At 37.8% G+C, this 12563-nt stretch overlaps 1 protein-coding gene across 1 annotated transcript in view; it reads right to left on the bottom strand.

Moving 5' to 3' along the window:
* Nucleotides 1-4868: 4868 nt before the first annotated feature.
* insra (insulin receptor a) overlaps nt 4869-12563 on the bottom strand; it is a 74067-nt gene continuing 66372 nt past the window's right edge. The window contains exons 13-21 of the mRNA XM_030159730.1: nt 11956-12115; nt 11503-11599; nt 11349-11416; nt 10606-10835; nt 10073-10183; nt 9103-9262; nt 8256-8385; nt 7645-7779; nt 4869-6388 (exon numbers count right to left, since the gene is read on the bottom strand). Of these exons, the coding sequence (XP_030015590.1) occupies nt 6031-6388; nt 7645-7779; nt 8256-8385; nt 9103-9262; nt 10073-10183; nt 10606-10835; nt 11349-11416; nt 11503-11599; nt 11956-12115 (1449 nt within the window). The 3' untranslated portion in view covers nt 4869-6030. The remainder of the gene's footprint in view (nt 6389-7644; nt 7780-8255; nt 8386-9102; nt 9263-10072; nt 10184-10605; nt 10836-11348; nt 11417-11502; nt 11600-11955; nt 12116-12563) is intronic.

Here is a 12563-nt window from a genome sequence, read left to right on the forward strand (position 1 = left end):
CCCCCCTCCCCGTGCTAAGCATTGTGGGAGAAGTGTGTTCAGTCAGTGGAACACATTCCGCAGGTTCATCCAGTCCACACTTCTGCTCCTCTGCTCAGATTCACGGTGACATCCACGACGTGTTTCCACTGGTTCGAGCCCCGCACACACGCCTGGAAATGTCACCATGAGTCTGCATCTCTACACATCACATAAGAGGGGTTTAAAGTAACTTATCCAGAAGAATGAAACCTGCAACACTATGCCCAGCAGAAGTGTCCATAAAAAATAGTGATGTGACGTTCACGAACGAATCGAATCTTTTGAACGGCTCTTTGAAATGAACGATGGGAACCGAGTCTTTGTAAAGAGCAGTTCGTTTATTTTATTTTATTTTTTATTTATTTATTTATTTATTTGTAAGGAGGAAGTGTCCGACTGCCTGTCAATTTACCAACATACTGTTCTTGTTCTGAGAATTGCACTACAGTTCAGGTATTTAAGTAATTGCAGTGATTAATCACTGTTGTGTTTTTGCAATTTTTTCCGTATGTTTACACACATTTATTGTTTTTTTTTTGTTTGTTTGTTTTTTGTTTTTTTGAGAATAAAATGTCATTTCATAAGGAAATGTTTTATTTTCTTCTTCATTTTTAGACTACAGACTAGTCAACATAATGTACCGTGATGTTTTTGGTCCAATTCCAGCATTTGCCTAATGTCACCTCTCATGTCATGGATTTAGCCCACACATTTGAACTAACTATTTTTTTATGGTAAGATAATATTTACTGCCGTGCCAATTAAACACCTTTAAAATGTAATGTCAATCATCACATGTAGCCTATTTAGTCATTAAAACACTGGTATTTCAAAATAATGCAAAAAACATAAAAGAGCCAGTCTTTTGAACGGCTCTTTTCAGTGAACGGCTCCTGATTGAACAGCTCTCTTCAAAGAGCCAAAAGTCCCATCACAAGTTAAAAAGTGAGGGTTTCATTTGGGGAAAAATGCATTACTTTCCAGTGGGTGAAAGTAAAGGTTCTAGGTTACTGAATGCTGCTGCTCCAGTCCTCACTAAGACCAAGAGAGTGGCCCACATCAGTCCAGGTCTGAGGTCTCTCAACTGGCTCCCTGTCTCTCAGAGAATAGACTTTAAAATTCTCTTGCTAGCATAAAAAGCACTGAATGGTTTAGGCCCAAAATACATCAGAGACCCTCTAGTCCAGTCTGAACCATCCAGACCACTCAGGTGGTCTGGTGCAGGTCTGCTCTGGGTTCCAAAAGTCAGAACTAAACATGGAGAATCAGCGTTCAGTTTCTATGCTCTGTATATCTGGAACAAACTACCAGAAAATATCAGGTCTGCTGAGAGTCTGAGTTCTTTTAAGTCCAGGTTAAAGACTCACCTGTTCACTGCTGCCTTTGACTTTTTAAATGTTATATTCTCTTTCGAAACTCTGCACTGCAACTCTTTCTTTAATATGTGTGTGTTTTTATATTTTTGGATTTTATGTGTTGTTTTCTTACTTGCTGTTTTTAATCACCTTTTACATGTTTCTTTTATAATGTTTTAAATCTGTTTCTTTTTCCCTGTTGTATTTCAATGTCCTGTGTGAAGCACCTTGAATTGCCTTGTTGCTGAAATGTGCTATACAAATAAACTTGCCTTGCCTTACTGGAGAATTTTGGCTTTATTTAGGGTAGATATGGCATTATTTAACAGACAGAAGGTCCTTTTTATTTAGATGATTATGAGACTGCATTACCAGTGTTTTTCTAACTAAAGAGATGAGACAAGAAAGACAGTAAATGCACATAACCCTTTCAGGCATAGTGGTCACTACAGTGGACAGCTATTCTCTTGTATATTCATAGATTTTGTTGTTTTAGTTCCATATCAGCCAACACAGTGGATGCTCACACTGCAAAAATGTAACTCTGACCAAGTGTATTTTTCTCATTTCTAATCCATTTTCATTTCATTTCATTTCATTTTATTCATTCATTCCAATCTAAATGATTGGAAAGGAGCAGGATGAAGAAAACTTATAATACCTGCCCCTTTCTTGAAACATCTGCTTACATCAAATAAGTTGCCATTACAGTTATTACAGTAAAAAGTTTACATGATAGTCAATGCAAATAAAACAAATCCAACATCCATAAGTTAAATTATTTCATTACATGCTTTTATAAAGCTTCTCTATTCTTTCCTTATACAACCTCTTAAACTGAAAAATATTTGTACAGCTCTTCTCTTCCACTGCCAAATATCTCATCACACTTAAAATAAGACATAATCACCTAAAGAGCAACTTTTCAGTGAGATATAAGAACTTATTTTTAGACAACAGATCTACAAAATCTTATTTCAAGAAATCTTCCCAAGATCATTTTCACTTGTTCCATTGGCAGATTTTTTTGCTTGAATTAATGTAAAAAAAAAAAAAAAAAAAAAAAAAAGTTACTCTATAGGTGATTATGTCTTATTTTAAGTGTGATGAGATATTTTGACTAGAAATGCGAAAAATATACTTGGTAAGATTTAGATTTTTGCAGTGCATGCACCATCCCATACACTGCACTTCATACGGTTACTGTAACTTTGCTGTTCTTAATAAACCTGATCTGCTCTAACATGTTTGAGAGTAAATCAGTTGCTTGTTATTGTTATTAAACTGTAATTGACAGGTTTTTGTGGGTTTTTTTTGTATATTATCTCCATGAAGTGAGTAATGACTAGTATTAGTACCTGTTAAAATGTGAGAAAACATCAGATTAGCTGCATTAAAAATGTTTTCATTTCATAGTTTTCACAGTTTATCAGTTAATAAGTTTCTTTGCTTCAAAAATTTAATGCATGGTGCCTAGCTGAGTGGACATTTTTGCAACTCCATGAAAAATGGGTTCATAAAAACTATATCAGTCGCATTGTTTATTTTAATGCCTCAAGGAATAAAAACACTCACTTATAAAAATCTTGATTAAGGCTCTTATAATTCATGCATGAAAGGGTTAAGGAGAAATGGTACCAGAGTCTAATTTGTCTGAGTCCTCTGCAACAAAAGGTTTAGTTTCCTGAATAAACTATTGTGCGAAACCTGTTGGTTTCATAATAATTAGATGATATCTGCAATGATTTTTAACATCTTATTCACAGACTTTTGCTACGACACCACCTGATAAGATCTAACTTTAACTGTGATCATCTGACAGTTTGAGATGTTGCGACAGGTTAAGCCCATTTACGGCAGCTCTACACTCTGTCCTGCACAGACATGCACATGACATTTTATATCTCTTTTTATCTTCATATCGTCTTTATCATTAACTGTCTTTGGTATCAAAAATCAGAGTTGTCTCCAGTTTCTTGTTAATGATACAGGCAGAGACTGGGCAGTAGTGACAGAGGCATTCCTCGAACGGTTTAATCAGAGCCATGGTTTTTCATGTGTGCATCTGTTCCTTCAATCAGAACAATGATTTAACATGAATGTTAACTCTAAATATACATAACCACTGTGAGAAAATCCAACTATAATATCGTTCGAAGGCTAAAAATAAACCAGAAACAACAGTAGCATGACAACAATATTGCTGAAACTATTAATAATTCATGATTACAGTGTGCTGCTGATACAACTGTAGTTTTACTAGCATGTTGCTGTATTCATACTTTCAAGTAAAGGATATGAATACTGTATTCATACCATGATTTTGCATTACAATTAAACTGAAGAGCAAATTTGTTTGTGACATCCTAGCCTTTCACAGTCCAGCAGATGGCGTAATTGCACATCAGTTTAGTTATAGCTCACCTTCAGTCAAAATTACACTTGTCAAAGAAGTTATGTTTTCACCTGTGTCTGTCTGACAGCAACGTTACATCAAACTACCTCACCCATTGTTATGTAAATTGGCAAAAGGACAAACCCAGTACATCTTGGAGCTGATTTGTAAAAGGGGCAGGGACAGATCTCCCTTCACTTTTTCTAATATTGCCATATAGGTTTACATCTGAATAAAAACTTTGCTGCTCTTGTTGTAAATCCCCCATGACAATAGATAAATTTAGTCAACACATTTTGCCGCCTACTCTTAAATATAAAGCCAAATGACAAATGTAAATACCATACAATGATATGTTTATATATTTGTAATATATGTGTTGCTAAAAGTGTGTTTATTTTCCCTGTTAACACCCACCTACTTCCTCCAGTTGAGTACTGGTACCATAGTTAGGGGGAAAAAATACAGAATAATGAAAGAATTAAATCATTATACCAGTATGAAATATGCTAATAAAAATGCTAACATTGCGTAGCATCACTAAGGTAACAACACAGTAAACCTACTGGCTCAGCAGCACAAGTATTCAGAGAAAACAAACAGATTAAGCAATTTGAATAATTTGTTAACCCTTCTTGAAACAGTTTGTGTTTATTTTTTGTCAAAATATATTTAACTTGTAACATTACTTTATTTTCAGAATACTGACTCTTTACCACCTTAGATTTGAAATAACTTAATTTTTAGATTTCTGTGATACTGAACAATTCTTCCTTAGACTATTACTTTACTAAAATAGTAAATTTTGACTTTTTTCTATCAATAATTTCAATAATTTTTTTTTAATGTTTTGATTTAATCTTGAAATTTAGGACTTTATTCTTGACAATTGGGACTTTTCTTTTCCACATAACATTATTTACATAATATTAAGACTTTTTCTCAAAACAATATGATTTTATTCCAAAAATATCAGATTTTCTAAATGTTAGTGTGAACTCTGTCTCTTTGTACATGAACATTTCAAAAGTCACTGAACACAATGTTGACAAAAAGTGTTATGAGTGCATGATACACAAAGACAAGCACTGCCAGAGCATGGTCATGAATGCACCTTGCTGCATTATTTACAGCACTATTTTATTTGATCCTGATATGATGGGCAGACATCTTAAGCTGAAGACGCCAAACTCTCCTTCTCCCGGGCATCGCATAGCAAAATAGGCCAAGTGCTGTTGATCATGAGTCCAAAAATGCTAATTAGTATGATTTTCTGGATTAGAAAAAATAAACATAAGAGACTAACATGTAAAAACATTTTTCTATGACCGGAAATACCTCAAGAATGACAACATATCAGCTATGTACAAAAAACATCAATAATATATTTATATATTTATATATTTTATCTTCTATACCCACTAAAATATACCAAAGAAGCAGCTATTGGTCAATCTGAGGAACTCGTTCGCCAACGCGTTTTGAAAACAGTTTTAAATATCCTTCAGCGGTAAATGTGAAAACTCAAAAGAAGAAGAAGAAGAAAAAAAAAAAAGACTGTAAATAAATTAAAAAGAACCATAACCCGACAAAAAATCCTGTTTATCCTGTGTGCCATTTTGGAATACTGCAGAGTGTGAGGAGGTAAGCCACTTCAACCAGCTTCTCCAGTGGATTAGAGTTTGTTCGAGGATGGACCGTCTTGGCCATCAGACACAACAAGACTTCACAAGTCTTTCATTTTCAGTTCGTCGTCCACATACAAAGACTCAGACAGTTCTATGACAACCGATGTAGGCCACAGACAAAATAGAAGGGCACTTTTTTTCCAAAACATAGCATCCCGGGATGAACCCTTGTGATGAATTTGGGAGGAGGGGTTAGGGGGACACAGTCTGGAAAGGGACAAAGGGTTTAGCAGCCTTCTTGTTTGTCAAGAGTTTGTTTCACAGTTGAATCCATTCTCCACCCAGTCTAGCACAAACTTGGCAATATATATACAGTATATAAAGTACAATCAATGAACAAGAGACGTGGCGCAGGAGGTTCATTCTTAAATACAAAAAGTGTCTTCTGGCATCCGTGTGTGGACAAACTGTAGTGTGTGGCATCTGAAGAGGAAAATAAAGTCCTGAGATATGCACTGAGGGGCTCTGAAGAGAGAGAGTGATAAAAGTGTGATCTCTATAAAATGACAACAAAAACAAAAATAGATTTCATTCTGTAGCATTGTTGTGTGTGAAGGATGTGGACAGTTTGTTAGGAGGGGCTGGACCGCGGCAGGGCTAGTATTCGTCCGTTGGTCTTCCCCCCGTTCATGTGTGTGAAGGGGATGTGATGCTCCTCATAGCTGCCCCTCAGGCCCATGGACGACACCTCATCTCTGTCCAAACACTGCTCCCTCTGAGAGTAGGACGACGGGTCCAGCGGGATGCTCTCCATGTTCTCCATGTCCAGGTCGAAGTCTTCGCTCTCAGGCGGCTTGTTCTCCTCACTGTAGAAGAAGGACACCTCCTGGAAGGTGGGGTGCAGGTCCTCTCGCAGCATCTCGATGATCTCCTGGAAGGTGGGACGCATCTTGGGGTTGTACTGCCAGCACATCTGCATCAGGTTGTGCCTGTAGGAGGATGCAGGGGTAGCCGAATCAGTAAGCAAGAATCAGCACTCCAGGGTTTCTGGTATACACATTTTAAAACGGCAGACCTCAGCAATACGCTCCCCCCCCAGTAGGAAAATTACAGAATAACAGAATTAATTAATTAAAGCCCAAACTACAGTTACAAATCAAAGAACTGAGTGTAATGTCCGTTAAAGACCAGTTCCATTAAGAGATGGAGGTGGCCATGCCCTCATTCTCAAAGCCTGAAAAGCCATGCATGGCAACAGATGAGGCAGAAAGAGAAAAGGTGAGGAGAGGAAGAAAGGAGAGCCTGATACTTTTATGTGTCTAGTTGATTCAGAGTTAGACAAATAAGGAGTAGCTTGTCACTTTTCCAGTGATTAATTAAATTACCTATTTTCTAGACATTCATCAATATCAGGACCAGAAAGAGTGCTTTTGGAAATCATTTAGCCACAGTTTCCGTATTCTTACACTTTTTAGCTAGTTTTTAGCCCATTTACGTAAACACTGCCATTACATTGAGTACAGTCCATATGTTCTTCAAAATAAGACGCTGGCTCTGAGAACTAGAGATTACATTGTAAAAGTTTGTCAGTTTCATTAAATATAGTATGTTACTGGTTGTAAATATTTTGTTAAATTCTTTTTTCAAGTCACTAATTTTTTAATAGGTAAACAATTAATAACTGTCTAAAAAAACACTTTTGGCTGCACCTTGTACATTTCATTACCTGTCACAGTCAAATGGTGTCTCAACATTCTCTTGCTGCTGACATTTAAGTGTCCTCTTCCACATTAACACCTTTTTTGGTCATTTATAACACATCAAGTGACTGTTAAAAGCCTAAAAACTGGGACAATATTGTTTTCTCTGCCAAATATTATGAGGAAAGGAGCTGAAATCAACTCAACAGCGGTTTTTGTTTCAAAGCAAATGTTGTGTCTGAACATAGAAGGATGCTTCTGTGAATATCACAAATACAGTTTTTGTCTATGCAACGAGAAAAAAAAAATTGTGAAATTTCCAAAATTAGCAACATCCAGTTAGTGAAGATTTAACATTCCCATGATCCCACACAACTCCACATCATGTAATAGTATGTTTTAGCTGTTCTGATCAACTGTTGGCATAAATTTTACTCTTAAACTATGAAAACATATTTAGACCAAGTTTAAACTGCAGACATAAAGCAAAAGTGAAAATTATAATTGTGGACTCATGTCGTGATCTGTGCTGTAGTTGTACTCACAGCCTGTCGGCGCAGTTGTCGGGTCGGTCCAGGTAGCCTCCGTCCATGACGAACTTGAGGACCTGCTCATTGGACAGGCCCTGGTACGGCTGCTCAGCCAGAGTGCTGATCTCCCACAGCACGACCCCGAAAGACCTGGAAAAACAAGACACAACAACAAGACCACATAGGGAGAATGAGGACAGGCCAATTAGAGAGGCTGACAGGTTAAAACGATCTGTGGCCACTGCATCGCTGGTTAACAGCTCCATGAAGAAACAGAGGCAGCAGCAGCAGCACATCCTCTAGTCCTGCACTCTGTGGATTTATACACTCACCCAAAACTACAAAAGTAACTCAACAAGGAATGATTTGGAAGTTTGGACAACTGATTATTTCTTTCTTTACCAGCTTTAAAAAAAACAAAAATCTGTAAGGACCCTTTGTATGACTAAAAGCACAGAATTTGTGTTTAAAAGATCACGTTACAGATTTGCTGCCCTGTTAGATGTCGTCTTTATAATTCGAGTTACTCCAAGTTTATTTTGTTCCTACTTGATAAGTGACATTTATTATCAGTTAAAATGGGAACTGCCATGTGTGCTTAACTTCAGGGTAACGGCATTACTGACCAACAGTCCGAGTGCGCAGTGAACACGCCATCCTTCAGAGACTCAGGTGCCATCCAACGGACGGGCAGCAGGCCCTTCCCTCCTTTTCGGTAGTAGTCTGTCTCATAGATATCCCTGGTCATGCCGAAGTCTGCAACAACATTTAACTCAAGTTAGATACAGTTATACAGTTACAGATGCTGACTTTGACTGCATCTCATCTAAGAACCACTTATTCTCTCATTTATCCAATTTCCTTTGCTCTTTTTATTCAAACTACTAACTCTTAAATGATCTATTCTGAAGCCTAATGTGTTCATTTGAATGATGATGCAATTTATTAAAGGTTCAATGTGTAAAATTTGTGTGCATATTGGAAAGTTGTGTGGGTGTTATTTGCTGGGAGCTGGTTGTATGACTGTGTTAGCTTATTCCATTTCTAAGCTAACAGCTGTCTTTGTTGGCGACCAGCTCCCATCATAAAACAGACCAAAACACACACTTTACATAAGGACCTGAGTATGCTCAAACTGAACCTGTAACTACAACTGGAAAAGAGACTCATCACCATCTAATAAAATGTTTTATTTGCTAAGAAACTTCGTATTTACTCATAATCATAATATACTTACTTGATCACTGTGACAAAGTGGCTTTTGCTTAAACTCCCTGAACTTGAAACAGTGTAAAAAGTGTCTGTGTCAATGCTCATTTGCCACTCAAGTCCAGCCAGCAGTGTGCATGAAGTCTACTATACTGTCTCTTCAGAAAACTACCACTGGTTGGCACCAAATTCACTTTAAATCCAACACAAAGCAGCTCAAATGAATTCTCCATCCTTTTGTGCTGGTCGTAAACATAAACGTACCTCCTATCTTGACTGTAAGGTCATGAGCCACCATGCAGTTCCTGGCTGCCAGGTCTCTGTGGACAAACTTCTTGGCGTTAAGGTAAGCCATTCCATCTGCAATCTCAGCCGCCATTTGAATCATTTCCTTTAAGGTTGGCGGTGGACGCCCAGGGTTGTTCTAAGACATACAAGATATTTATGATTAATTATTGTCCTTAAAGCACTTCATCTCAACAACTCATCAAGCACAATCAATTTTGGGACCAATTCTAGGTTCACAATGTTAAACCTCTGCGTACATTCCTGAGTTTTATTGCACTGGTGTGTTTGTGTTGTGGTATTGGATGTCACTGCTGTGTTTTCAGTTGACTTTAGTGCTGAACATTTAAGTCACCTGTCAACATCCACTCACTCTGCTCTAGTCAAAACATCAGTTTGTCTCCAGACAGTCTTATTTGTTCAGAGTTACTCAAAAAGCACCTTTCTCCTGTCTTTTCCTTATCTACCTCCATACAATTATCAATTCACTGTTTCTGAACAAGTAGAGGCACTTTTCTCATTAGATTGTTTCCATACTTCTCAATCTAAGGTTTTTACTATGAACTTTGTCACATATGTCTAAAGACATGTCATGAATCACTTGTCATTTCATTTTATTCATCATGTTTCTTTTCTCTTTATTGTCTTGTGAAACCCCTAACCTGTATCATTGCAAATGTTTGCATTTAGTCCGTTAATGAGTGTTTGTGTGTATTTCCACTGAGTGTGTGCTTCATGAAAATGACTTATTCTTCATACTTGTGCAAAAAATGGATGATTATGGGATGCATTCTTCTTAAATATCACTTAAATATGAGTTATTTTTCTTCTGTGTAAACTTACTGACAGATAGAAACTGTCTATACAACACACCTGTATGTTTCTTATTACAGTTTGGTACTTATTGTTTATAAAAAAAATTGTGTAAATGTTGTAATGTTGCCCCTACCTCTGCATCAGGTCGCAAAGAACGCAAGTAGCTCTTCAGGTCTCCGTGGGTCATGAGCTCCATCACCACCAAAGTGGGTTGGCCTTTGGACACCACACCCAGCAGACGCACCTGGGCAAGGACAGGAGAGGACAATGACGGTTTTCAGTTTCATGACACTGAGCTGATGACACATGCAAAAACTGGTAATGATAATGTCAAGGTGAAGTAAAGTAAGTGCCCTTTACACCAGGTTACATTCGGTATAACTGATACATGGTTTCCACAGGTCTCAACAACAGAAGTTTCATAACTTCATTAGAAGCTATGAATACAAGTTAAAACTATTTCATATTACTCAGATGAATTCTTGCTAATTTATTACATTTTCAACAGGAGTAGATGTTTTTTCTTTATTATTTTGAAGGAGAGGCCACATTATGTTAATCACGACAAAGCTAAGTGCATTAGTACTCCTTGGCTCCATGTTGGTTTTAGTTTGAACATTTGTGTTTGTGTCTCTTGCTGAGGATCATCACGTGGCCTGTCCTTACCACATGGTGACAACTGAAGGCCTTCATCACGGAGGCCTCATTCAGGAACTCGATTCTCTCCCGCAGACTGGCCGACTCGTTGACCGTCTTCACCGCAACACGTGTCTCCCCTTCACCCTTGATGATGTCCTTGGCGATACCTTCGTACACCATACCAAAGGAACCCTGACCTAGCTCCCTCAGGATGCTGATCTTGTCCCTGGCCACTTCCCACTCATCCTCCTCGTACACTGCAGGAAACATTTCCATGAGCATGTGTTATTTGTAATGAAGCACTTCAACAACATATTAGATGTTATTTTGTCATTTTGTCAAGTGTAATTTCTTTATTGTGTTCATAATTAACCCTATTATTGTGGCTTTCATCGTAGTTTTGTGACAGATTTCAGTCATTTACTGTAATGGGGTCATGTCTTGCTGTAATGTGTCTTTTGCTTCGTGTTACTGAGATAACTTAAGGATCTGCTCATTACTGAATAAAATGTTGTGGCTGGCAATAACTGTTAGGAGCGGGCATGCAGTGAGTCAGGGTTTCACCAAGTTACATTTAAGACTTTTTGACCCATACTGATTAAAACCACAAGGACTCCAGCATGAGCTTTGGTGTTTCCTCTGTATTTGGAAATGATGTCTTATGTGGTTATGATAGCTATGTGTTTTTTCAGCAGAGACGCTACAGTGTAGCCTACAGAGCTGCAGAATGAAACAAAACAAAGCAAAAATGTATCAAACCCTTTACTCACCATCAGTAGCACTGAGATATTCTGGGTTTGAAGAAGCATAGATGGGACCACTGGGCCCTTGTGTTTGACTGAAAGCACAGGGAGAGCAATACAATTCTTACAAGCACTGGAGGAAAAATAGAGTAAATGACAGTAATGCATACATGGTACATACTTCTTCTTAAACATGAAAAATCCTCCCCCAGCCACAAACACCAGCAGGACAAAGCAGATGACAGGTCCGATCACGATCTTTATGATGTTCAGATGATCTAATGTTCAAAATAAAGGCAAGTAAGATTACAGGTCAATCACAAAAATAATGAGCCTTCACATAACCTTTGACGGTAAATCTGTGGATGGAAACCTTGACTGTGGAGAGAGAATCTCCAGCATTCTGGGAGAATGGCTGACAGGGACAAGTAGCAATGAGTTATATCTGAGTCTTTTGAGCTGCATAAAATGTTTCTGCAGGTTTTAACAAGTGAAATTTACGACTTTTTAAGACATTGCTAGCATCATTATGAATGCAATTTAAGACCTATTTCATGCCCATATGGGCAAAAACAAAGTAAGACATTGGAATGACTTTACTGAAAGAAGAAACTTTTCCCGTATATTCATGTACCTGCGTCCTGGACATAGAAGTATGTTGGCTCAGTCCAGGATCCATTCCCTGCCAGTGACGTGGCCCGGATCCTCACCGTGTAGTTCCCAGAGTGCATCACTCTCAGCTTGCAGCCTCGGGTTTGTCTGTACATGTTTCTGGATACACAGTAGTGTAGCTCCTGGACCAGAACAATACTGAGGTTAAAATCTCCAGTGGAGTCATTTTGCATTGATGTTACATGATACCAGTGTGAAAATATCAGTTTTTAAAATAATTTCCCAAAGAAAAAAAAAAGTCTGCAACATTAGTCATAGGTTTTGTTGATTTGTCTCCATGGCCACTAAAACACCACGGTCAAACATGAGAATTACCTGTGCATTGAGGTAATCAGCTAAATGATACTACTGCGACCACAAATTCATTCTAAAAGGTTAAAATAATAGATATTGCATGTCTGATTTGTTCATGATTGTGGAGGCATTTGAAGACGCCAACTTCTTTTAGCAGATTTTCATTACCAGACCTCACTATTGGCTTTAACAAGTTGGGGAAATAGAAAAAGTGCTTTCTGAGTGCATTGAGTGCAAATGTTTATGTTCAGTGTAATGTTACAATGAATTGAATGA

Source organism: Sphaeramia orbicularis, chromosome 17 (genome assembly GCF_902148855.1).
Source record: "Sphaeramia orbicularis chromosome 17, fSphaOr1.1, whole genome shotgun sequence".
Taxonomy (NCBI): Eukaryota; Metazoa; Chordata; class Actinopteri; order Kurtiformes; family Apogonidae; genus Sphaeramia; species Sphaeramia orbicularis.